We start from the raw sequence: 26,436 nt of genomic DNA on the forward strand, positions 1-26,436 counted from the left end.
ACACGGGGAGAACGTGCATTTGAAGATGTAACCAAAAAGATAGATGAGGGCAGAGTGGTAGACATTGTCTAAATGGACTTTAGTAAACCTCTTGGCGAGGTTCCAAGTGGTAGACTGCTTAGTAAAGTTATATCACATGGGATTCAGTGTAGATCAATTGAATAAAACATTTGGTTTGACGGTAGGTGACAGAGTAGTGGAGGAGGGTTTCTTTTTTTGTCTGTGACCAGCGATGTTCCACAGAGATCTGTGTTGGATACATTGTTATATAAATGATTTTGATGAAAATTTAGGAGACCTGGTTAGTAAGTTTGCAGATGACACCAAAATTGGTGGGATAGCCGAATGTGAAGAAGGTTATTTGAGATTATAAAGGGATCTTGATCAATTGGACAAATGAGCTGAGGAGTGGAAAATGGAATTTAATTTGGATAAATGTGAGGTATTGCATTTTGGTAAAACAAACAAGGACAGGACTAATACAATTAATGGTAGAGCCCCGGGAAGTGTTGTTGAACAGACAAATGTACGGAATCAGGTACATAGCTCTTTGAAAGTTGCATTACAAGTAGACAGGGTAATTAAGAAGGCATTTAGCAAGCTTGCCTTCATTGCTGAGACCATTGAGTATCAGAGTTGGGATGTAATGTTGAGGTTATACCAGATGTTGAAGAAGCCACTTTTGGAGTACTCTGTACTGTCATGGTTGTCCTGCTATAGGAGGTGTATTATTAAATTGGAGAAGGTGCAGCAAGTATTTACCAGGATGTGGCTGGGACCAAAGGATTGGAGGTGTAACGAGAAAAGGGATAGGCTAAGATTTTTTTCACTGGAGCAAAGGAAGTTGAGGGGTGATCTTCTGGAGTCTATAAAATCATGAGGGGCATAGATAAGGTGAATAGCAAAGGTCTTTCCTGTGGGGTTGGGTACTCAAAACTAGGGGGCATATTTTTAAGCTGAGAGAAGAAAGATTTAAAAGGGACCTTTTGGTTAACTTTTTTCCAGAGGTGCTTCATATGTGGAATGAACTGCTGTGGCAAGTGGTAGATGCAGATACAGTTATAACATTCAAAAGACATTTGGACCAGTACATGAATAGGAAAGGTTTAGAGGGATTTGGGCCAAACAGGCAAGTGGGGCTAGTTCAGTGTGGGAAATTTGGTCGCGGTGCACATGTTGGACTGAAGGGTCTGTTTCCGTGCTGTACATCTGTATGACTCTGTGTGAATCCAAAAGAAGGAAACGTGCTGAAAGGGAGAGTGTCAGTGGAGATGGAACAGGCAAGGTTAATACAAAACTACTGCCAAGATACAGGTCTTACTGGAATCAAACCAGCAGGGGATATGGTCAATACCTTGATTTTAAAGATAAGATAAAATGGAGCAGCCAAAAGATGCTGTTCACTAAGACCAGAGGTGGAATAGAACATTGGGCTAAATGTATCAACTTTTTATTTATCTGAATTAATAATTATACCAGGGCAAAGAGATTTCCCAGAAAGTCTGAAGAATGCATTTAGTCAGAAATTAGAAGGAATTTTGTGTTCAAGTACAAACACAAAGCAGTCTCACATCTTCTTCAATCAAGTTGCATTGAACAAAGCTAATACTGAATTCACAATGTTACAGAAATTTGGTTCAGGAATTTCAGCTTCACAAGCTGTCTAAATTACCAGGCACTTCCTCCAAGTTCCCAACGCAAGAAAGACCAGGACTGCAAGAAGTTTAAAAAATTGCAACAAATAAACGCATCCAATTGAAGTGCTCACAGGTGCTGACTGACGAATTAAAAGTTAGTCAGTGAGGCAAGGTGGTGGTACACCCACATGGGGGCAGTATCGATCTGTCTGGCCTGCAGCTTCAGGAACATCAAAAAACTATTTTCTAACTTCTTGTCTTCCACATTCACTTCCAAGGCAAAGGAGCCCTGTGGCCACTCGAGTGGTGCCGTGGTCATTTGTCCAGTTTGATTTCAGTCACTAACCTGTTATTATACACCTCACAAACAGGCAGGACTTGAACCTGGGACTCAGGGCTCTGAGCTGGGGAATATCAATGCCTGGCTTCCCAGTGGTTAAAATGGTTTGATCCACTGTCACTTGGTGCCCTTTTGCTCTGAGTAGCTTCAATGAGTCAATATATTAATCTGAGAAATCTGTCCTCCCAATGACCTGTCACTGCAGCACAGCCTAGCTCTCCCCTGCTAGCCTGTCTGTTATTGATCTGGAGGAGGTCTGAAGCAACAACCCCAAGGTTTTAATGAGAAAAACAACCCTAGTAACACTGAAAAGAAAAGTACCGAGGAAATGATTTTGAGGAACAACTCCATACTGTCCATAAGAATGACCCCAATCTTTCGACAGCTAGCTATTTATATAAATCATCTTGCACAATGTTAACATTTCTGTCCAAGGTCTGCTGTGGTATTCTAGAAAAGCACAGCACCAGCTGGAGGAACTTCACCTCATTTTGTGCTCAGGCACTTTACAAGCCTTCAGAATACTTAAGTGCAACAACTTCTGATCATGAACTTTGTCCCTCATTTCGATATAGTTCCTCCCCACCCCCAACCTATTGGTTTGTTAGTATGGCTTGGCTGTCAGTAGAGCTGACCTATTTTCTACTATTAAAATTGCCATTAATATCTATGCTTCACCTATATTGCTTTTCTACGACCAATAGGACTTCCTTAGTCTTTTGCTCTGAGATGCCTTTTCAATCAGTTCCACTTACTCCTCCTGTCCACCACTCAATTTCCACAGCATAAAAATGATCACTTTTACAGCTGCCTTCTGTTCAGATATTGGATTGAAAAGCATTAATTTTGTGTGAAATCTTGTATCGGTCTGATGATGTGGGCGATGGCAACAACTCTGGAAGATTCATGTGAGAAGCTAAATGAGACCTAGCTCAACATTGAGAGAAACTAGCGACATTTCCAACACAATTCTCGACAATGAGATAGCATTCCCACTGGGAAGAGGCAAGATGCCTATGAAGGGAAATTGTTGCTTGTTGTCGGCCTAATTAACTGCAGGTCTCAACTTATTAATACTCTCCCTCTATTACCACCTACAGCAAGTAAACTAGACACCATGAAATCTGAAAATGGAAGGCTGAGCAGTCACCTGGCAAATCCAGCTTGATTCATGCTCCATGCTCCAAAGGAGTTATATCTTGGAAACGCAGTCCCAAAATCTCAGGGCATGCTCCATTGGCAGCAACTGCATGCACCCCACATTGACAGATCTTGGCACTGGACATTCATCAGACCCTCTGTATCACCATGGCAGTCTCTCTGTTTTGCTGATGTATACTTCCGCATACAAATGCTGCACCTTGGGCTACACCAGCAACTATCACCGCAATGCTGCTGCAAGGATGCTGTGCACTCAGGGACAGGCACCCAGCTCATGGAGAGGAACAGGCTGCATCTTAGGGCTGTGTGCTCGCTGTCTTCGCAGTCATTGACTTTAAGCGTACCTGAATGTCCACAGCATCCTTGCCTTGCCTTGCAGGTTAGCGCGGACATAAAGCCAAAAAGCCGATCACATTTGTAAATAGTCATCAGTCAAGGAAAACAACCTTCAGTTAGGGGTTCTGGCACAGTAGTCAGGGGCAGCCTTCAATACCAGTCCAAGAGCTTGGAGAAAGCCATGCAGGATAGTCCGGCTGAGGAAGCTGTCTTCATAAGGCATGGGGAGCTGTATAGCGGGTGTCACAGCTTTCTGTCCTTTGTGGACTATTTTCGCCAGTAAGGAGAGAGAGGGAGGAATAAAGGGAGATGAAAGTCAGTGGCATGGCTATTAGTCTTGATGCAGGGATGGGTTGGGGGAGGATGAAGGTGGGGAGTTATCTGAGTCAAGTTGAGTAGGCAGTTAAGAGGGCATACAAGGTTAATAATTATGGGAGCTGTGGGTGTAAGAGTGAATGGGGAAGATGTTACAGATAGTAGTGAGAGTGATAAGGAATGAGCCTTGGTGGGAGATAGATAAAGTAGTAGAGATAGAGTGAGTATGAGGGAGCAGGGAGAAGATGGTGGCACTTACCCAGGTGGATCTGTAAAGATCACTGACCTTCTTCCTGTTGGCTATTCCTCCAAACAGCTGAGACCACACTGGTCTGAGTGGCGACCTCAGTCCTCTCCTCTGATAGTGCTGGGTGAAGAGGATGCCCCTCCTCTGCTCTACCCCATGCACATTGATCTCTAAGGACCCTGTCCACAAAGCAGAGGGCTAACTTCCCCACCTCTCTCAGAGGCAAATGTTATGAACTGTTCAGAGCAGCTCCAGGCTGCCATTACTTGACTGGGAGTGCACAATGTTAATTGCAGGGAAGCCTGTTATTTCCAGCGTGTGCAGGCCATGCTGGGTTCTTCTGGCCACAGTGAATGGTAGAATTAGGCTCTCATTAGATTAGAGGGGTAACAGATTGGGATGGGTAGGTCATTAATGAGATGAATGTCTGAATGATAATGCAAGGAAAATCACTCAGCCCTCTATGACTCACAACAAAATTGACATTTGATCAAAAAAAGTAAGATTTGTATTTTCAGATTTCCAACCTCAAAGATGATATCAGATCAGATCAGTTTTCCCAGTAGCTTTTTTTTTATCTCTTACCTCCACTTTTTGGATGGACATTTCACCGAATAGGGTTGTTTTCTGCAGATATCTTTCAACCAGTTAATCATTTGCCACCATTTCCCAATTTTGCAGCTTCTCAGTCACCCTGATTTTCAGTTAATCATTTTCCTGTTTTTTTGAGTAACCATTTCCTTTTACAGATTTTTTTTTATAGTTTGCTAATTATTTTTCACTCTTTATTTGTTTTTGTCAGTTACTTCTAATTTCTTAACAGAATTGTTGCATAATAAGTAGATAAATAGAACAATACAAATAAATTCATGCATTTTTAGAGAAAAGAATACTTTTGATTAAGCTACAAAGGCTCTGTGGAATACTTATAGAAGGCAGATGTCTCATTACCTTTCCCCCTTTTTGATGTCATCCACAAATATAAACACTGTTCCCTCAAATCCCAAATACAAGAGTGGTTTCAGGAGTGTCAACACTATCATCTTCCAACCACATCACATAAATCCCTTTTCTCCAAATGTTTTCTCTCTATGAACTCAGGTTGAAACTGATAGTCTGTTGTCTCCTCATTCTCTACTCCGTCATATTGTCCAGGACTTCCCTATACATTGCCTTGTCAAAGTCTATCCCAAAGAACATCCACTTCATTTTCCTCACCTATTGTCTTATCTTCTGAAAGAATTTTGTAAGACTGTTAAGACAAGATAATACATTGTAAAATCCATGTTGACAAACCGATTTCCCTTTATTTTGATACTTTCTTTATCTTTAACTAAAAACTCCAAAATATTCCCTACCACATACACTGTGTGAACTAACCTGTAGTGACCTAGATCAGCCAACTCACTGCTTCTTTTACTCCCCTGCGCGTTCTTGAATCTGGTACATGTACACACTCAGTAGAGGCGCAATAGTTTATAACTCTGTTAAGATCATGGCAGTGCTTTCAATCTCAGTGTTTTCTCATCAGATGTTACTTAAATCTGCAGTTTTTGCCAGGAATCTGGGAAATCTGCCAGACAACAATAAGGTGATGCTTTAAAAATGCAGATCAGGCACTGAGACTATTGCAATTTTAACTGGAGGCCCATGCTGCAAAGCCATTGCAGCTTTCTCCATTGAGGCTAGAAAAGGCTCCTGAGGATTGAAAATTTTCATAGTTTTTAAAAATTTTGCTTTGGGTTTGGGAGGATGAATTATCTCCTTCCCCCACAAGAAAGTCACAATCCTTCCTTGGCCTAATGTTCAACTGGGGCCATTCTAGAAACAGATGATTTTGATCCTTCACAATAAGGATAGAAATTGGAGAAGTGTAATTCTCTTTCAAGCCAGAATACAGATATTGTGAAAATGAAAGTGACAACTTCTTCCAATCTCAAAACTACTTTACTCAAGTCCCTACCATTGCCACTTAAACATATTTAATGTTGGCATCGATGTTTCTGAATTGCTTTCTGAGTTCATCAATATTGGTCATTTAGTATCTTCAAGGTTAGGTAGAAACTCCTATTTGTTTCTCTTTTATTTAAGGATGAAGTTATTTTGTTCCATTTGGTAATAGTTTATAACTACAAAATTACACTCTTCCTTTGCTTTAATCATCCTTCATTTCTTGAGGTCATGCTTAAATCCAGTTGTCCTACAAAAAATAAAGAGAACAAAGAAAATTTACAGCCCAGGAACAGGCCCTTCGGCCCTCCAAGCTTGAACTGATCCAAATCCACTGTATAAACCTGTCACCCAATTCCTAAGCATCTATATCCTTCTGCTCCCCACCTACTCATGCATCTGTCCAGACTCATCTTGAATGAATCTACCGTGCCTGCCTCTACCACCTCTGCTGGCAATGCGTTCCAGGCACCTACCACCCTCTGTGTAAATTAATTACCGTGTGTGTCCCCCTTAAACTTTTGACCTCTCGTTATTGAATCCTTCATGCTGGGTAAAAGCTTATCTCTGTCTACCCTGTATATTCCCTTCATAATTTTGAAGACCTCAATCAGGTGCCTTCTCAATCTCCTTTTTCCCGATGAAAACAATCCTAACCTACTCAACCTGTCGTCATAGCTGGCACCTTCCATACCAGGCAACATCCTCGTAAACCTTCTCTGCACCCTGTCCAAAGCGTCCACGTCCTTTTGGTAATGTTGCAACCAGAACTGTACACAGTATTCTAAATGCGGCAGAACCAATGTCTTGTACAGTTTTAACAAGACCTGCCACCTCGTAAACTCAACACCTCGTCCGATGAAGGCAAGCATACCATATGCCTTTCTGACCACTCTATCCACCTGTGCAGCAACCTTCAGGGTACAATGGACCTGAACTCCCAGATCTCTCTGCTCATCAACTTTTCCCAAGGTCCTTCCGTTTACTGTATAATTTGCTTTAGAATTAGACTTCCCAAAATGCATCACCTCACATTTGCCTGGATTGAACTCCATCTGCCACTTCTCTGCCCAATTCTCCAGTCGATTTATATTCTCCCGTGTTCTTTGACAGTCCCCTATGCTTTCTGCTACTCCACCAATCTTCATGTCATCTGCAAACTTGCTGATCATACCAACAATACCCTCTTCCAGATCATTTACATATATTACAAACAACAGTGGCCCCAACACTGACCCCTGTGGAACACCACCGGTCACCTTCCTCCATTTTAAGAAACTTCCTTCAACTACTACTTTCTGTCTCCTGTTGCTCAACCAGTTCTTTATCCACCAGCTAGAACACCCTGCACACCATGTGACTTCACTTTCTCCATTAGTTTACCATGGATAACCTTATCGTATGCCTTACTAAAGTCCATGTGTATGACATCTACAGCCCTTACTTCATCTATCAATTTGGTCACTTCCTCAAAGAACTCTATTAAATTGGTAAGGCACGATCTCCCCCGTACAAAACCATATTACCTATCACTGATAATCCCATTCTTTTCCAAATATAAATAGATTTTATTCCTCAGTACCTTCTCCAGCAACTTCCCCACCACCAAAATCAGGCTCACTGGTCTGGAATATCCCTACTGCCCTTCTTGTACAGAGGGACAACATAAGCAATCCTGCAGTCCTCCAGCACCTCACCTGTGTTCAAGGATGCTACAGAGATATCTGTCAGGGCCCCAACTATTTCTCTCGCCTCCCTCAGCAACCTGGGATAGATACCATTTGGTACCATTTGTCCATCTTAATAACCTCTAGACTACCCAACACATCTTCCCTACTTATGTCAATGTGATCCAGAGTAATCAAGTTTCTGTCTCTAATCTCAATATTCATCATGTCCCTCTCCTCAGTGAACACTGATGCAAAGTAATCATTCAAAATCTCACCCATTCTCTCAGGTTCGATACATAGCCTTCCTTCATTATCCTTTAGTGGACCAATCCTTTCTCTAGTTACCCTCTTGCTTCTTATATAAGAATAAAAGGCTTTGGGATTCTCCTTAATTCTGCTCGCTAAAGCTAGTTCATGACCCCTTTAGCCTGCTTGATTCCTTGTTTTAAGACTGGTCCTACTCTCCCAATATTCCTCCAGGGCCTGTTCTGTTCTTAACTACCACTTCCCTTTTCCTCTTGGCTAGTTGTATGTATTCTCCTGTTATCCACAGTTCACAAATCTTGCCTTTCCTATCTCTTGCTTTCAACGAGACATGTCCTAATCTAAATGTAAGTGCATTAACACTGTGCTATTAGACTTAACTTTGCATTGGTTGTAGACTCCTCTTGCTTTAACTTATTTATTCAATTTGATCAATTTTGTGGTGTGCGTCAGAACAATGTGCAGGCTAGGTGAATTGGCCATGCTAAATTGCCCGTAGTATTAGGTAAAGGGGTAAATGTAGGGTAATGGGTCTGGGTGGGTTACGCTTCGGCAGGTTGGTGTGGACTTGTTGGGCCGAAGGGCCTGTTTCCACACTGTAAGTAATCTAAAACCAATGTAGCTTCTCCATTCTGTGTGCTGCATTAAACTCCCTTTGAGAAGTAGCTTGATTGTCTCTACAATGTTGTGTGCGCACTACCTGTTTGTTCCCACTTATTGGAGAAAGTGAGCTCTGCAGATGCAGGAGTATCAGAGCTGAAAATGTGTTGCTGGAAAAGCGCAGCAGGTCAGGCAGCTTCCAAGGAACAGGAGTTGAAAATGTGTTGCTGGAAAAGCGCAGTAGGTCAGGCAGCATCCAAGGAACAGGCGTCCTGTTCCTTGGATGCTGGCTGACCTGCTGCGTTTTTCCAGCAACACATTTTCAGCTCTGTTCCCACTTATTGCATAGCCTTGTCCCCATATAGATTTTTTTGGAATTTTGCTAAGGGTACTTTAATATGTCAAAGAGGCTGCAGAAATGTAATTTGCTATAATTTGTTGATCTGCAAGTAGTATCCTTTAATACTTTTAGTAAATCTGCTAGACAGTTCTGCCTAAATTCCTACCATTTATTTAGCTAAAACAAAGCAGTCTGAACACATGATTGATGGGATAGAGGAAGGTCAATGACTCCACACACAAATTTTCAATTGTGATGATGGGCAAATAACTTGTGTACCTAAAATCTACAGGCACCAAACTTTTCCTTTAGACATTCATTATTTGGCATTCATAACTTCAGCTAAGACCCTGTTTCCCATTGAGAGGGATTTTCAGTAATCTTCCACTGCAGCTACATTGCTGATCAGGTCAATGTTGTGGGAGGCAGTAGCATGTACAAAGCATATCCTCCAATATCTCACCCCTTTCTCAGCTCAGTTCCCATTGAAATCCACAACCAAGCCTGTGGACCTTCTCAATTTTCTCCTAGTGGCCTCTGACATTCCAGTCTCTATAAATTTCAATTAAACCCAAAACTCTGGTCTCCATAGCTTGACTGGAAGCACATTGCTTTGGCAGTCATTTTGTGTACTGGAAGATCCCACAACATGTTTTTGTATTTCAGTGATGTGAGGGTTGAGTATTGATTTGGATACATTTGCCAACAGCTAACATCATTGCAACATTTCACATTCAGTTTAGTTATGTCAATAGCTATAATGTTAATAAAGGTGACTGTACTGAAATGGCAGACGTGCTAACTTTGCAAAATGTTTTGCAAAGAAGAATAAAGATTGTTCCGACAGTTTGCCAAATGTGTATTGAAAATACTAAGGGACAAACCATACAAACCATTCATTTGACTTCTTTGTCCAAGATACATACAGCCAAGGAAGGAAGATAGTAGTGCAAAATCCAACTGCTACTTCAATTATTTGACCTTACTAATCTATTCAAAACTATATTCCTTACTTTAATCATTATTCTTCTGTAGAGGAACTTGCTAACCTTGGTCCAAAATTTATTTTTTGCTAGTTTGAACCCGGGGTTGGTTGTCACAGTTGGCGGGATGATTAATGTGTTGGTTAAACAAGTGTCAACAAAAACGGGTTCAGTCTTTGTTCATTCCTGTTCTAATTGTAGCAAAAATCACAGCACTTTCTGTTATCTTGGTAGGTGGTCACCTGTCTTTAAGAAGAGAATATGTTTGAACCTATCCAATTCGTTCAACTTAGCTTCAGCTAGTTTTCTGAATTTACATGCCCATCCTTCTGATATTATCTCAAACATCTCTATTAGATCATCTCACAGGGCTAAAATATCTGTTTTTCATCACATCTCAGATCCGGAGCCTTAGGGAAAAGCTCCCAGATTCTCTCAGCACTTGAATATCTTCCCCTTGGTGATGCTTGCACAACTCATAGTTAAATCTCATCAGATATAATTAATTGATTGTGAATTTCTTTGACTTATTTTATTCTGCTAATTACTTACTACAATATTGTTTTCAGCTCAGCAGTGCTTGTGTGGCTGTGTCAAATAAGACCCTTAGGCGTTTTTAACTTCATCTGTAACTTGTTCATTCTCGTTCACAACAGCCTTGTTCATTATTGCTTCCTACCTCAGTAATGAACATGGAAGACAAACACGTGTATTTCACACGGTCAGGTTGTCCCACATCCCTCAACAGCTCAGGAAATATTTGCATGTGTCTGCTGTAATGTAAACAAAAACAGCAGACAGTGTCCATAAAGGCTTCACCAACAGCAGAGAGATAAGTGAAGAGATAATCTATTCCCAGAAGCGTTGGTGGAGAGATAAATATTTGGCAGAGAAGTGGAAGGTTTTTTTCAAAGCTCTTTATTCACTGGTGGGATGTGGGATGTAAGAGTCACTGACTGGGCCAGCATTTATTAGCTGTCCCTGATCGCCCTTGAAAAGACAGTGGTGAGCTGCCTTCTTGGACTGCTGCAGTCCAAGATCTATTTAAACCTTGGCTATTTACATTTACCTGAACTTTTAGGCATGTTTAATATAAAACAGGAAGAAATTCAGCTAATCTGGCAGCATTGGCGAAGAGAGAAAGAGTGTTATTGTTTCAAGCCCAGGGAACTTTTGTCAGAACGGTTCAGAAAATGTTATTGGACTCAAAAGATTGGGCTGAACCTTAGGGTTTATTGGCCAAGTCCAAGTTGCACTGAGTTCTTTTAGGGATTGTCACCGTGAGGCTGAGTGAGCTCTCTCTTAACAAACTGGCTTCATTAATTATCTGCCCTGACTAATGGAATCCCTCGTGTTCAATTTCCATCCCACGTATTGCACGCTGCTCCCAGACCAATTCACCATTCAGCAGATACCTTGGAATTCACAGGAGTCTTTTGCACCCATGCCACCTTCAAACCTTCTATGTTCTGTGTTCACATGTTAAAGCGTGCCATGTCCTGCCTTCGTAACCTCATCCCCTGTCAGATGTGTGGTGACCCTCTGATCTCTCTCTACTGAGAAAGCACCCCTTTGGGACTAGGACAACATTACTTGCATTTACAGCTCTAATATTACGTGTTTGAATTTAATACCTCTTTAGTAGACTCTAAAGCATTAAATTCTGGATGAAGTCAATTGATTACACTAGAAAAATTCATGAGGGGCATGAATAAGATGAATAGCTAAGGTCTTTTTCCCAGGGGAGGGGAATTCAAAACTAGAGGGCATAGGTTTAAGGTGAGATGGGAAAGATATAAAAGGGACCTAAGAGGCAATTTTTTCACACACAGGGTGGTGCGTGTATGGAACGAGCTGACAGAGGGGGTGATAGAGGCTAGTACAGTTACAACATTTAAAAGGCGTCTGGATGGGTATATGAATAGGAAAGGTTTAGCGGGATATGGGCTAAATGCTGGCAAATGGGACTAGATTAATATAGGATATCTGGTCGACATGGACAAGTTGGACTGAAGGCTCTGTGTCCTTGCTGTGCCTCTCTAATTGATCTGTACCGATGCAATTTGTTCCCAGTATCTCAGCATATACTAGGGTCTTGTAGTTCAGTGGGTGTTCCTGCTTCTGAGGATTCTAGGATTTGATGATCAAATACAATGCATTCAAAGCATAGGCATGTAGGTATGTATCATTGTAAATCCTTCCAGCATAGACTATTGTCAGGCAATAGATGGGAAGGATTCCTGGTCAGCCATTATTATCCATTGCCTCAGGGTTTGATATGTATGTAAAAGTGAATGTTTCTACAACAATCCTTGGATATCCAGGTGGCTGTACAGCTAATATAGATCAGATATAATCAAGAGCCCAGGGTTTAGGTTTTGGCTGGGATGGATTCAGAACCTGCCTCCTGTTCTATTCATGGAAGAGATTATGACACTATGGGCTGTACTTGTCTTCAGGCAGAGAACTGAAGTAAAAGATCTCTGAATGTCTTTGAAATGTTACTTGATGTATCAATGTAAAGTCTTGCGATTACTGGATTTCTCCAAAACCTTCACTGCTGTCCTTCCAAAATTCTCTCTGGACAAGCTCCGCGTCATCCAAATCTCTATTCAATTCTGTGCACCACCACACTCCAGCTGGTTCACCTACCCTATCTCCTCTAAATTCCGGAGCTCCCTATCTCCAAATGGAACCCATCAAAAATCCTATATCTTTTCTCAACAAATATGGTTCTAACCTCCGCTATCTCTGATCCTAACTTCTTGCAATCTTCCTTTTCTCCCCTCCACGTACAACAGCAGTGTTCTTGCAGTTACCTTTGCACATTCTTCCCTGAACCCCACAGTGTCCCCAAAACTCCTACTGTAATTTCCAAAACCCTCTCCAGTCCAGTGATGTCTCACATCTCTTGACCCTCCTGTGAAGGCTTGCTGGCTTGTTCCTTGGTGCCCAGAGATTTAATTTAGACGTTGGTTTTGTCAGAAATGTGAGTTATGACACTCAAACACTGAATAGAGAAAAATCTGCTGCTCCCCAATCATTAATCTGCAGTCTATTCTTTTACATTCTTGAAGTTCAGTTGAAATAGTTGAGGGCATATTTATCTCCCAAGATGATTTATCTTTCTGCAATAACCTTTACAGTTACTGTTAGTTTTGGGAATTCAATAATGTTAACCTTCATTCTCTCATTTGTACAAGATCATTATAGATGCCTGGGACAAAGGTGTAAACCCAACAGGAAACTCCACCAATCCAAGCAACTGGGACTTCAGCAGTTCATTTTTCTTTGCAGGAACTGTGGTGACTACAATAGGTAACTAAAAAAGTTTAAACATCTCATTATAAACTGATCATTTTTGTTCATTTGCACGCCTGAACATTCAGGTTTTTATTCTTGTTAGGGTCAGTTTTAAGCTCCATACAGTTGCTGGAGAGTCATGCTGACTGAAAGTGAATATGAGTGTCTCACATATTATTGATTTAAATTAACTATTTCATAGGTTAGAAGTTTGGGTTTTCTAATTCGGGGTACTGGAGCACTTGTTAGTGGAGTAAAAAATGAAACTAGCCCTGATTTGTTTTCCAATTATTTCAACATTTCACCATAATTTCTTTGAGGATGAAAGATCAGTCCTCAGCAGAGGCCTCACCTTCATTCCCCTACGCCCTCGGATTAATGAGTTCAACACGCGGCGAGATATTGAACAATTCTTCCACCACCTTCGCCTCCATGCCTACTTTTACAACCAAGACTCCTGCCCACTCTCTGACGACCCCTTCTCCCGCCTCCAACACACTCCATCCACCTGGACACCCCGTGCTGGCCTCTTACCCGCCCTCGATCTATTTATAGCCAACTGCCGCCGCGACATTAACCGACTCGACCTGTCCACCCCTCTCACCCTCTCCAACCTCTCACCCTCAGAACGTGCAGCCCTTCACTCCCTCCGCTCCAACCCCAACCTCACCATCAAACCGGCAGACAAGGGAGGCGCGGTAGTAGTTTGGCGCACCGACCTTTATACCGCTGAGGCCAAACGCCAGCTCACAGACACCTCCTCCTATTGCCCCCTTGACCATGACCCCACCTCCCACCACCAAGCCATCGTCTCCCAGACCATCCATAACCTCATCACATCAGGGGATCTCCCATCCACCGCCTCCAACCTCATAGTCCCACAACCCCGCACCGCCCGTTTCTACCTCCTGCCCAAAATCCACAAACCTGACTGCCCCAGCCGACCCATTGTCTCAGCCTGTTCCTGCCCCACCGAACTCATCTCCACGTACCTCGACACGGTTCTGTCCCCTTTAGTCCAGGAACTCCCCACCTACGTTCGGGACACCACCCACGCCCTCCGCCTCCTCCATGATTTTCGCTTCCCTGGTCCCCAACGCCTTATCTTCACGATGGACATCCAGTCCCTGTACACCTCCATCCCCCATCACGAAGGACTCAAAGCCCTCCGCTTCTTCCTTTCCCGCCGCACCAACCAGTATCCTTCCACTGACACCCTCCTTCGACTGACTGAACTGGTCCTCACCCTAAATAACTTCTCTTTCCAATCCTCCCACTTCCTCCAAACTAAAGGAGTTGCCATGGGCCCCAGCTATGCCTGTCTCTTTGTAGGATATGTGGAACAGTCCATCTTCCACAACTACACTGGCACCACCCCCCACCTTTTCCTCCGCTACATCGATGACTGTATCGACGCTGCCTTGTGCTCCCACGAGAAGGTCGAACAGTTCATCAACTTCACCAACACCTTCCATCCCGACCTCAAATTCACCCGGACTGTCTCAGACTCCTCCCTCCCCTTCCTAGACCTTTCCATTTCTATCTCGGGCGACCGACTCAACACAGACATCTACTGTAAACCGACTGACTCCCACAGCTACCTGGACTACACCTCCTCCCACCCTGCCCCCTGTAAAAACTCCATCCCATATTCCCAATTCCTTCGTCTCCGCCGCATCTGCTCCCAAGAGGACCAGTTCCAATACCATACAGCCCAGATGGCCTCCTTCTTCAAGGACCGCAGATTCCCCCCAGACGTGATCGACGATGCCCTTCACCGCATCTCCTCCACTTCCCGCTCCTACGTCCTTGAGCCCCGCCCCTCCAACCACCACCAGGACAGAACCCCACTGGTTCTCACCTACCACCCCACCAGCCTCCGTATACAGCGTATATTCCGCCGTCATTTCCGCCAACTCCAAACGGACCCCACCACCAGGGATATATTTCCCTCCCCTCCCCTATCAGTGTTCCACAAAGACCACTCCCTTCGTGACTCCCTCGTCAGGTCCACACCCCCCACCAACCCAACCTCCACTCCCGGCATCTTCCCCTGCAACCGCAGGAAATGCAAAATTTGTGCCTACACCTCCTCCCTTACCTCTCTCCAAGGCCCCAAGGGATCCTTCCATATCTGCCACAAATTCACCTGCACCTCCACAAACATCATCTATTGCAACCGCTGCACCCGATGTGGCCGGAGTGGAGTGGGGGCGGAGAGGTCAGGAAGAAGATTGCAGGTTAGGAGGGCGGTGCTGAGTATATTGGGGAGACGGGCCGCCTACTTGCGGAACGCTTCAGGGAACACCTCTGGGACGCCCGGACCAACCACCCCGTGGCTCAACACTTTAACTCTCCCTCCCACTCCACCGAAGACATGCAGGTCCTTGGACTCCTCCATCGCCAGAACATAACAACACAACGGTTGGAGGAAGAGCGCCTCATCTTCCGCCTGGGAACCCTCCAACCACAAGGGATGAACTCAGATTTCTCCAGTTTCCTCATTTCCCCTCCCCCCACCTTGTCTCAGTCGATTCCCTTGAACTCAGCACCGCCCTCCTAACCTGCAATCTTCTTCCTGACCTCTCCGCCCCCACTCCACTCCGGCCTATCACCCTCACCTTGACCTCCTTCCACCTATCACATCTCCATCGCCCCTCCCCCAAGTTCCTCCTCCCTACCTTTTATCTTAGCCTGCCTGGCACCCTCTCCTCATTCCTGATGAAGGGCTCTGGCCCAAAACGTCGAATTTCCTGTTCCTTGGATGCTGCCTGACCTGCTGTGCTTTAACCAGCAACACATTTTCAGCTGTGATCTCCAGCATCTGCAGACCTCACTTTTTACCATAATTTCTTTGCCCTCATAAATTGCTGGTGAATGGAACATTTCTGGAGCCATTCCACCCAAACACCATTGAACATTCATGGTCAGAGTGCTCACAGACTGACTGGATCAGAGACAGTACAACACTTTCCTTAGCTCCACACAGTTTCTCTTTCCATTTCTCACATGAGTTACCTTCGGGTTGAATTTTACCCAGATGGTTGAGGTACCGGAACTGATGGTGCAGGGTGAATCTGCATTGCAGAGGGCAATCCCTATTAAGGATGTCTGCCCGCCCACCAGAGCTGCTGGCTTGATTCTATCAGAGATTAAAGAGCTCAGCAGTGCCACCTCCATTGGTGGGCACTGCTTGCACTGCATCCACTGGGCAACAGCGTATCAGGTGTGATCCTGGGAAGACAGGTCAGCTGGATCTGGATAGGTCAGAGTGGGGTGAGTGGGATGTGTGATCACTGAGGGCAAGGGGGCACCTTCACCATCCATGGACCAAGGTGTGGCCCATTTGGGAAGCTCTGTGCTGGGAGACCAGCAGGTTTCACTGGGTGGGCTCTCCAAACACTGGCAATATACCAACAGAGGCTATGTCAGATGCCTTTAGTTGGTCAGTCAAGTGGCTCGAGGAGACATCTGATGTGCCAGCTGTTTGCCACATTTTCTGCTGTTGACAAGATTAAATGGCAGTGGAAAGATGTCAGATATAACACCCCAGGCCTTGCCCCACAGTATTTTTCCAACCTTCAACTCATTCAGAGTCTGATATCTGGGACAATTTCCTTTACCCTACACCCCACATACAGTTCTGTCATTTGCTATCATTTCATTCTATGTGAAACTCAGGAGAGAGACTCACAGTTCTTCCCTGGTTTTACAGGTTTTGGTAACCTGTCTCCTAGCACTGTAGGAGGTCAAGTTTTCTGCGTGTTCTATGCGATATTTGGAGTGCCTTTGAATCTTACCTTCCTTAACTACCTTGGGAGAAGCCTGAATGGCCACTTAAAGAGGCTGGAGAGAAGCAGTCAGAAATCAAGTAACTGCAAGGTAAGCTTCATATGCAGGTAACTGGTAGGAACATTCCAGAGAGAGAAGGTGGTCTTTGCCCATATCGGTCAAATTGACACTGCACTTAGAGAAAGATATCCACCTCAAAGTTGAAACTTAGACACCAGAAATAAACAAAATGAATATTCATGATTAAGAAGAACTTTCTTTTCACTCACAGCATGTGAGCAGAACTGACTGGGTCAGCATTTATTGACCATCCCTGATTGCCTTTGAGAAGGTAGTAAGTGAGCTGCCTTCTTGAACCTCAGCAGTCAATGTGCTGTAGGTAAACCCACAATATCTTTAGAGAGAGTTCTGCAGGAGTTTGACCTAGCAACCCTGAAGGAGGAGTGACGATATATTTCCAAGTCAGGATGGTAAGTGGTTTGGGCAGGGAGCTTGAAGATGGTGGTGCTCCCATGAATCTGCTGCCCTTGTCCTTCAAGATGGAAATGATCACGGGTTAGGAAGGTGGAGTCAAAGGGTCTGTGGTGAATTTCTACTGTATGTTTTGTCAATGGCACGTCCTTTTGCTGCAGACCATCAGTGATGGAAGGAGCAGATATTTGTGAATGTGGTGCCACTCAAGATGCTGCTTTCTCCAGGATAGTGTCAAGCTTCTTGAATGTTGTTGGAGCTGCACCCATCCAGGCAAGTGGGGAGTATTCCACCACACTCCTGACTTGTGTCTTGTTGATGGTGGACAGGCTTTGGGGAATCTGAAAGTGGATTGCTTGCTGCAGAATTACCAACTTCTGACTTGCTCTTGTTGTCATAGTATTTACTGTTGGAGGTGGTCATTGCCTGGCACATGTATAATGTGAATGTTACTTATCGCTTGACAGCCCAAGCCTCAATATTGTCCAGGTCTTGATGCATTTGGACATGAACTATTTCAGGACATTCAAACAACAATGATTTCAGTACATTTATCTGAGAAGTTAATGAATTTGGGCAAATCTCTTTCAGGGAGCTATCACGTTCTGGTGACTTGAGTTCAAATCCTGCCAAAGCAGATGGTGGAATTTTAATCCATTAACAATGTGGAATTACGAGTCTAATGATGACCACAAATCAGTTGTCGATTGTCAGAAAACTCCATCTTGTTCACTTATGTCCTCTTGAGAAGCAAAACACAATCCTTACCCGGTCTTGTCTATATGTGACTCCAGATTCACGGCAATGTGCTTGACTCTTAACCACTGTCTGGGCAGTTAGGGATGGGCAATAAATGTTGGTCTAGACAGTAACACCCTCATCCCATGAATGAACAAAAAGATGATAAATTATTTTTAACTCTAAGCTGTGTTGAAAAATAAAGATCTGTTGTTGAAGTTTTTCATTCATCAGGACAGAGCGATGAATGCCAAAATGCAAAAGAAGCAACAACTTATGCTGCAATTGGTTGCTCTTCTTGTGAAGTATATAATGTGACCAGTGCAGGAGCTATGACGCTTAATAAGTAATATTTTGCACACCCCTTAATGCCCTGTTACTTCTGTCCTGATGAAGAATATCAGTGGGCATTGAAAATAACAAGAACAACTGCTTAGTAATTCTCAAACATTCCTTTCTGAGCATTTATTAAGTCTGGTCATTCTGGTTTTGAAACTAGGTTGGTTTCTTGAAATGTTTCAGTGGTTGTACAGATGAAGATGCTGAGCATGATAGTCTCAGTTTTGATCAATGGTCTGGTCTCAATAGTTAATGTGCTTTCCTGATGAAGTGCTCCTGCCCAAAACATCGATTTTCCTGCTCCTCGGATGCTGCCTGACTTGCTGCGCTTTTCCAGCACCACTTTAATCTTGACTCTGATCTCCAGCATCTGTAGTCCTCACTTTCACCAAGTTAACGTGCTACTGTTAGCCTTAATGTCCTTTTTGCCAAAGGGGAGGAAAAATATGCCAGGATTCCTTCTCTTGACTATTATGTCTGCTGAAATGTCTGAATAGATACATGTTGTGCTCCCATTGATGGCCAATTAGGCTGACTGCCTGGGCTTACTTGAGGTTTATCACTTGAATGACGGACCAGAGAGAAGGTGTCATGATCCATACCTTAGAGTTAACACCACAAGGTGAAGATAATTTTAATTTCTGAAAATATGGGAAATCTTGAATTCCAAAGGACTGCTGAAGTTAGGTCAATTGAAATTTCAAAACTAAATTTGTTAAGTTTTTCAATTAGATTAGATCCACCATGCTAGAAGGGCTGAATGGATGGATTACATGAGGAATAAGAGAATTGATCAGAGTGAGGGTGAGGCCGATCAGGGACAGTGGAGGGAACTTGTGCCTGGAGTCTGAGAGATAGGAGGGGCTCTAACTGAGTTTTTTGCTTCAGTATTCACTAGAGAAAGGGACCTTGTTGCGGGTGAGAACACCATGGAGCAGGTTAATAGGATTGAACAGATTGGTATTAAGAAAATGGATGTACTGGAAATTCTGCAAAGTATCAAGATAGATAAGTCCCCAGGGCTGGACCAGATATAATCAAAACGTGTGGTGCTGGAAAGCACAGGCGGTCAGGCAGCACCTGAGGAGGAGGAGAGTTGACATTTCAAGAATAAGCTCTTCATGAGGATGAAGATTCCCGATGAAGAACTCATGCTCGAAACGTCGACTGTCTTGCTCCTCAGATGCTGCCTGACTGCCTGTGCTTTCCAGCACCACACTTTTCTCTCTGAACTCCAGTATCTGCAGTCATTCCAGCCAAGATATATCCAAGGTTACTATGGGAAGCGAGGAATGAGATTGCTGCACCTCTGGCGATTATCTTTACATCCTCACTCTCCATGAGAGTAGTACCGGATGATTGGAGGGAGGCGAATGTTGTTCCTTTGTTTAAGAAAGAGAATAGGGAAATCCTTGGGAGTTACAGACCAGTCAGTCTTATGGTAAGCAAGGTACTGGAAAGGATTCTGAGAAATTTGGGAAAAATGGTTTGATTAAAGATAGTCAGCATGGGTTTGTGAGGGACAGGTCAAACCTCACAAGCCTTATTGAGTTCTTTGAGGATGTGACAAGACAAGTTCACAAAGGTCGAGCAGTGGATGTGGTGTACATGGATTTCAGTAAGGCATTTGATAAAGTTCCCTGCGGTAGACTTATTCAGAAAGTTAGGAGGTATGGGATTCAGGGAAATCTGGTTGTCCAGATGCAAAATTGGCTGGCTGAAAGAAGACAGTGAGTGATAGTGGGTGGAAAGTATTCCGCCTGGAGGTCAGTGACCAGTGGTGTCCGGCAGAGATCTGTTCCTGGGCCTCTGCTCTTTGTAGTTGTTATAAATGACTTGGATGAAGAAATGAAAGGGTGGATTAGTATGTTTGCCGATGACACAAAGGTCGGTGGTGTTGTAGATAGTGTTGAGGTCTGTTGCAGATTACAGCAAGTCATTGACAGGATGCAGAGCTGAACTGAGAAGTGGCAGATGGAGTTCAACCTGGATAAATGCAAAATGATTAATTTTGGAAGGTCGAATTTGAATGCTGAATACAGGGTTAAAGACAGGATTCTGGGGAGTGTGGAAAAACAGCGGGATCTTGGAGTTCACGTTATAGATCCCTCAAAGTTGCAACCCAAGTTGATAAGGTTGTTAAGAAGGCATATGGTGCTTTGGTTTTTCAATAACAAGGGGACTGAGTTTGCTGCAGCTCTATAAAACCCGGATTAGACTGTACTTGGAATATTGTGTCCAGTTCTGGTCACCTCATTATAGGAAGGATGAAGATGCTTCAGAGAGGGTGCAGAGGAGATTTACCAGGATACTGCCTGAATTGGAGGGCTTGTCTTATGAAGAGAGATTGAGTGAGCTAGGGCTTTTCACACTAGAGAGAAGGAAGAGAGGTGACTTGATAGAGGTGCACAAGGTAATAAGAGGTATAGATAGATTAGAAAGCCAGAGACTTTTCCCCAGGACAGAACTACCTGTCACAGGGGTTATAATTTTAAGGTGATTGGAGGAAGGTGTAGGGGAGATGTCAGAGGTAGGTTATTTACACAGAGAGTGGTGATGCATGGAATGCACTGCCAGCATGGTAGTAGAGTCAGAGATATTAGGGACAGTTAAGCAACTGCTGAACAAGCACGTGTATGTCAGTAAATTGAGGGGTATGAAGGTTAGGTTGTTCTTAGATTCAGACAAATGTTCCACACAACATTGTGGGCCAAAGGGCCTGTACTGTGCTGTACTGTCCTATGTTCTATGTTCTAACCTGTTCCTAGGGAATTAATATTTTAACAGTGAGCTGACAATTATCACATGTCACTTTCTATCCTTCTGCAGCAGGTGGTGAAGATTTTCACAATGGCTTTCTTCTTGATTTTTGGCACGGTGCTGTTTCTGGTCTTCCCACCATTGGTCTTCAGTCACGTAGAAGAATGGACATATGGAGAAAGCTTTTACTTTGCCTTCATTACTCTGAGCACCATTGGATTTGGAGATTACGTTGTAGGTATGACTTGAGTAGAGCAATAATCCAGATATGCATAAGGGTCACCTGTGTACATGTGGGGAGGGATTAAGCTACCTGAAAGTAAAAACCACAAACAACACTGACTGAACAGAGCAGTGGTACCTACTGTTACCAGCAGAAAGTGACCATGCAGTCCATGGCACTGAGTCTTATAGATACATCATGAGAGTACACAGCCATGAGAAAATGCAATTGCACCCCTGAATCCCTGCAGGATCTTTACTGCTTACTGGTTACTCTCCACCAAAATCAACTCACTGCATCGAGCCTTTTGAGATGTTTTGACAATGTAACAATCCCTATATAAATCCCCAAAGAGAAAGACATCAATTTATAATGAATTTTTCAAAGCCACTAGATAACTCAAAGTGCATTACAGCCAATTAACAATGCTTGAAGTGTTTAATGACATTGTTGTAATGTAAGAACCACCACCACCTATCTGCCTGTAGCAAGCTTCCTCAAACAGCAATGTATAGTGTCCAGATAATTTATTTGTGTAGTGTTGATTGATGGGTAATTACTGGAAAGGACATCAGAGATAACTCCAATGCTTTTATTTGAAATGGTTCCATGGGATCTTTTACCTTCATCCTAGAAGGTAGATGGGATCTCAATCTAGTATTTCATGTGAAAGTCTGCACTTCAGAAAATGCAGCATTCCTTCAGAATACTGCACTGGAGTTTCAACCATCATTCATGCTGGTAATTAAGACGGCAAATGGAATATTGCCCTTCATTGCTAGATGGATGGAATTTAAAAACAGGAAGGTTATGTTGCAGCTGCACAAGTGCTGGTGAGGCCACACCTGGAGTACTGCATGCAGTTCTGGTCTCCTTGCTTGAGAAAGGATGTACTGGCACTGGATGGGGTGCAGAGGAGGATCACTAGGTTGATTCCGGAGTTGAGGGGGTTGGCTTATGAGGAGAGATTGAGTAGACTGGGACTATAGTCATTGGAATTTAAAAGAATGAGAGGGCATCTTATAGAAATTTTATCTTATAAAATTATGAAGGGAATAGATAAGATAGAAGCAGAGAGGTTGTTTCCACTGTCGGGTAAAACCAGAGCGAGGGGGCATAGCTTCAAAATAAGGGAGAGCAGGTTTAGGACTGAGCTGAGGAGGAACTTCTTCACCCAAAGGGTTGTGAATCTGTGGAATTCCCCACCCAGTGAAGCAGCTGAGGCTCCCTCATTGAATGTTTTTAAGGCAAAGGTAGGTAGATTTTTGAACAGTAAAGGAATTAAGAATTATGGTTAGAGAGCGGGTAAGTGGAGCTGAGTTCACGAAAAGGATCAGCCATGATCTTGTTGAATGGTCGGGTAGGCTCATCGGGCCAGATGGCCTACTCTTGCCCCTATTTCTTATGTTTTTAGGCCTGTGTTCTGGAGTAGGACTTGAACTTAGAATCTTCAGCTGGATCCAGAGGTCTTTGAATCACAGAGTCATTGAGTCATACAGTACGGAAATAGACTGCTTGGTCCAATACGTCTATGCAAACCAGTTATCCGAAACTGAACTAACCCCAATTGTCTACATTTGGTCATATCCTTCTAAACCTTACCTATCCATGTTCCTATCTTTTAAATGTTGTCATGTTATCCGCCTCCACTGGCCGCTCATTCCATAAATGTACCATCCTCTGTGTGAAAAAGTCGCCATTCAGATCCATTTTAAATCTTCCTTGTCACCTTTCAGCTTAAACCTCCGCCCCCTAGTGTTGGACTCCTCTTCTCCTGGAAAAAGACCTTAGCGATTCACTTTATCTATGCTCCTCATGATTTTATAAACCTCTATAGGGCTTCCCTCAACCTCCAATGCTCCCGTGATCAAAGTGCCAGCCTATCCAGCCTGTCCTTAGAACTCAAGCCTCCAGTCCCAGGAACATTCTTGTAACTTTTTTTCTGTCCCTTTCTCATTTAACAGCATCCTTCCTGTAGCAGAGTGACTGGAAATTGTACGCAGTATTCTAAAAATGGCCTCACCAATGTCCTGTACAGCCACAGCATGACATCCCAACCAATGAAGGCAAGCCTGCCAACACCATCCTGTCCACCTTTTCAAGGAATTGTTGCCTGAACCCCTGCATTGGTTCAGGAACCCAGCCAGTAGAGGAATGGCCACCTAGCAGCTACTAGCTGTTAATGGACTGTAGGCCAAACTTCTGTCCTTCATAACATCTCCAAGTTTGCAGACATAACGTTCAAGGCTATGAGCCTAGTGTGAGACTGGTGTAGAGAGTTTTGGCAGTACAGACTCGATGGGCTGAAGGGCTTCTTCTCTACTGTACATTTCTATGATTCAGGAACGCAGGGTTCTGCCTCAGGCAGTTGCTGACTTTGTGTGTTGGCCACTGCTGCCTTGCAATAGGACCTATATCAGGGATAGCTACTGGATCCCTGGAAAGGGGTAAGTTTTTACCAAATAAGGAATGGATGGGGGTAGGCTGGAGCTGTAGGATCTGCAGCCAAAAGACTGGAGGTGAAGAGAACTTTAGCGGGGTCACACATTGCTGGGGGAATGGGATGTTCCTCAAGTGAGTCCATGGAGTTTATCATGGAGGGACTTGCCCCTTGGCCCTGCCTGTCTGCCACCAGCATGCACAGGGACCTGCCAGTCTAGCAGCTGTGAGTGGGCCCCTCCTGGCTAAATTCCAGCAGCAATGAGATGAAGCCCTTCAGTGGGAATTAATTGCCCACATGGGTCTTAATTAGTGAACTTCCACTCAGCACTCCCTCAGCTTCCAACTGCTGGTAATATGCAGTGGGGACAAGGGCAGGCAGGTGGGCAGTGGGCAGGCTGCCCTTTCAATGTAACGTAAAGTCATAGAGTCCTAGAGGTGTACAGCACGGAAACAGACCCTTCGGTCTAACTGATCCATGCTGACCAGATATCCTAAATTAATTCAGTCCCATTTGCCAGCATTTGGACCATATCCCTCTAAACCCTTCCTATTCATATACCCATCCAGATGCCTTTTAAATGTTGCAATTGTACCAGCCTCTGCCACTTCCTCTGGCAGCTCATTCCATACACACACCACCCTCTGCGTGAAAAAGTTGCTCATTAGGTCCTTTTTAAATTTTTTTCCCATCTCACCCTGAACCAATGCCCTCCAGTTCTGGCCTCCCCCACCCCAGGAAAAAGACCTTGTCTATTTATCCTATCCATTTTATGATGCCCCTCCATTCCATCATCTTCAAATCCATTGGTGTGGGTGCATTTAACTCAGTTCTTTGTATAGAAGAGGCAAAAGTGCTATCAATTACCAGATGTATCTTTCTTCCACAAACCCTCTCATCATTGCATTTAGTTGTATATTTACATTGCCTTCGATGTCGTTACTCTGCTTAGTAAATTATTTCGCAAATGACTTGCCAAATTTGTTTCCCCTGATGACCCCAGTTTTTTTTCTATCTTCTTTGAAATAAAAGTCTAAGTTTATCTGATCGTGCACTGGTACACTTTCGAAGTAATGGCAAAACATGTACAATTGTATGAGTAACTCACCAAATTGGCTTACCCCACAGATGTAGGTGAAATTTTAAAAAGATGTACATTACTGTTGTGTTGTAGTTGAAAGGGGTTTATAATGCAGTGAATGGAAGATGTATTTTTCAGAAGGAGCATGCAGTAATGTAGCACTTTCACAATTTCAGGCTACCCCCAAGACACTCCATTGACAATTCATCACCTTACAAGTGTGATCGCTGTTGTGATATAAACAATGCAGCAGTCATTCTGTGAACAGTAAGCCCCCATATAGAGTATTGAGTTGAATAACTAGTTCACCTCGCAACTTTATTTAGAAGCCGTGGCACTATGAAGAGTCACTTCTTCTCAGATGTCTGGTAGTCCTGTTAATGTTTTCTTTTTATTTCAGCTTTACCTGTATCTTTCATTATTTTAAAGATCTGGTCCATGTTGGATCTAAATTGTCCCTTGCCTCTTCAAGAACAAATTATTATTAATCATTTTACTGGGTCAGTTGCAAACTAAAATTGCTGAAAGTACATTGGCGGACCTGTCAACATGTGTAAAGAGAATAAATATACTATTAGATCACAAATTAAACCTCCATCAGAACAGTGTGTACAAAAACCTACAACTTTGCCCTTTAGAAATACACTGTATTTTTAGAGGATCAGTTTCCTATTTCATAACTTTATTTTTCTTCATTTCCATTGTATCCGCATTAATAATTGCAATCTTCCTCTAGGCACAGATCCAGACAAGCACTACATCTCTATCTACAGAGGCCTGGCTGGTGTTTGGATAGTCATTGGCTTGGCTTGGTTGGCACTGCTCTTCAATGTGGGAAGCAGAGTCCTGGAACAGATCCTTCAGCTGACGTGGCACAGGAATAAGTCAAACCTCGAGGTTATGCATTGCTCCAAACAGGAGGATTGTTGTACCTAGTTTAATTTTGATAATCTCCTATTTGACTACCTCAGTTCATTCATCCCTCCCATTCTATTTCGGTTTCTTACCTCTCCAGTGCTTAGGTTCACTTTTTATTTTTATTTTCATGCTTTTCTTGTGATTTTATGGTTCATTTGGGTGAGGGATGTTTGTTGTGAAGTGGACACTTTCCCAAGTATCAGCTGTGGAATTCTAACTCAGGTGGAGTGTGGGTTAGGTGCAAACGGAAGGACCTTCTTTACTGCCTGAGCAATTTGCCTCATTTCCAATCTCAAAAGAACTTCCTCCCTATGCACCAGTGTAACACTTCTTGCAATTCCTTTTGCATATTTTAACCAGTGGTCTCACTGGTAGCAAGGTCAATTCATTAGGAAATTCAGATGGCTTTAGCTTACAGGCTCAAAGAACCTGTTGGACACTGTAACTTTACAATGAATTTTTCATGTTTTTTTTGCTTTTGCACTTTCCCATTGCATTGAGGAGAAGGGTGCTAATGACAAATCACAG

General features: G+C 43.5%; 1 protein-coding gene across 1 annotated transcript in view; it reads left to right on the forward strand.

The window, feature by feature from the left end:
• The window catches only part of LOC132835174 (potassium channel subfamily K member 16-like), a 37,359-nt gene extending 11,433 nt beyond the window's left edge, over positions 1–25,926 (forward strand). The window contains exons 2-5 of the mRNA XM_060854527.1: positions 13,047–13,161; positions 16,862–17,028; positions 21,316–21,484; positions 25,727–25,926. Coding sequence (XP_060710510.1) covers positions 13,047–13,161; positions 16,862–17,028; positions 21,316–21,484; positions 25,727–25,926 — 651 coding nt within the window. The remainder of the gene's footprint in view (positions 1–13,046; positions 13,162–16,861; positions 17,029–21,315; positions 21,485–25,726) is intronic.
• The last annotated feature ends 510 nt before the right edge of the window (positions 25,927–26,436 follow it).

The sequence above is a fragment of the Hemiscyllium ocellatum genome, chromosome 3 (assembly GCF_020745735.1).
Source record: "Hemiscyllium ocellatum isolate sHemOce1 chromosome 3, sHemOce1.pat.X.cur, whole genome shotgun sequence".
NCBI lineage: Eukaryota > Metazoa > Chordata > Chondrichthyes > Orectolobiformes > Hemiscylliidae > Hemiscyllium > Hemiscyllium ocellatum.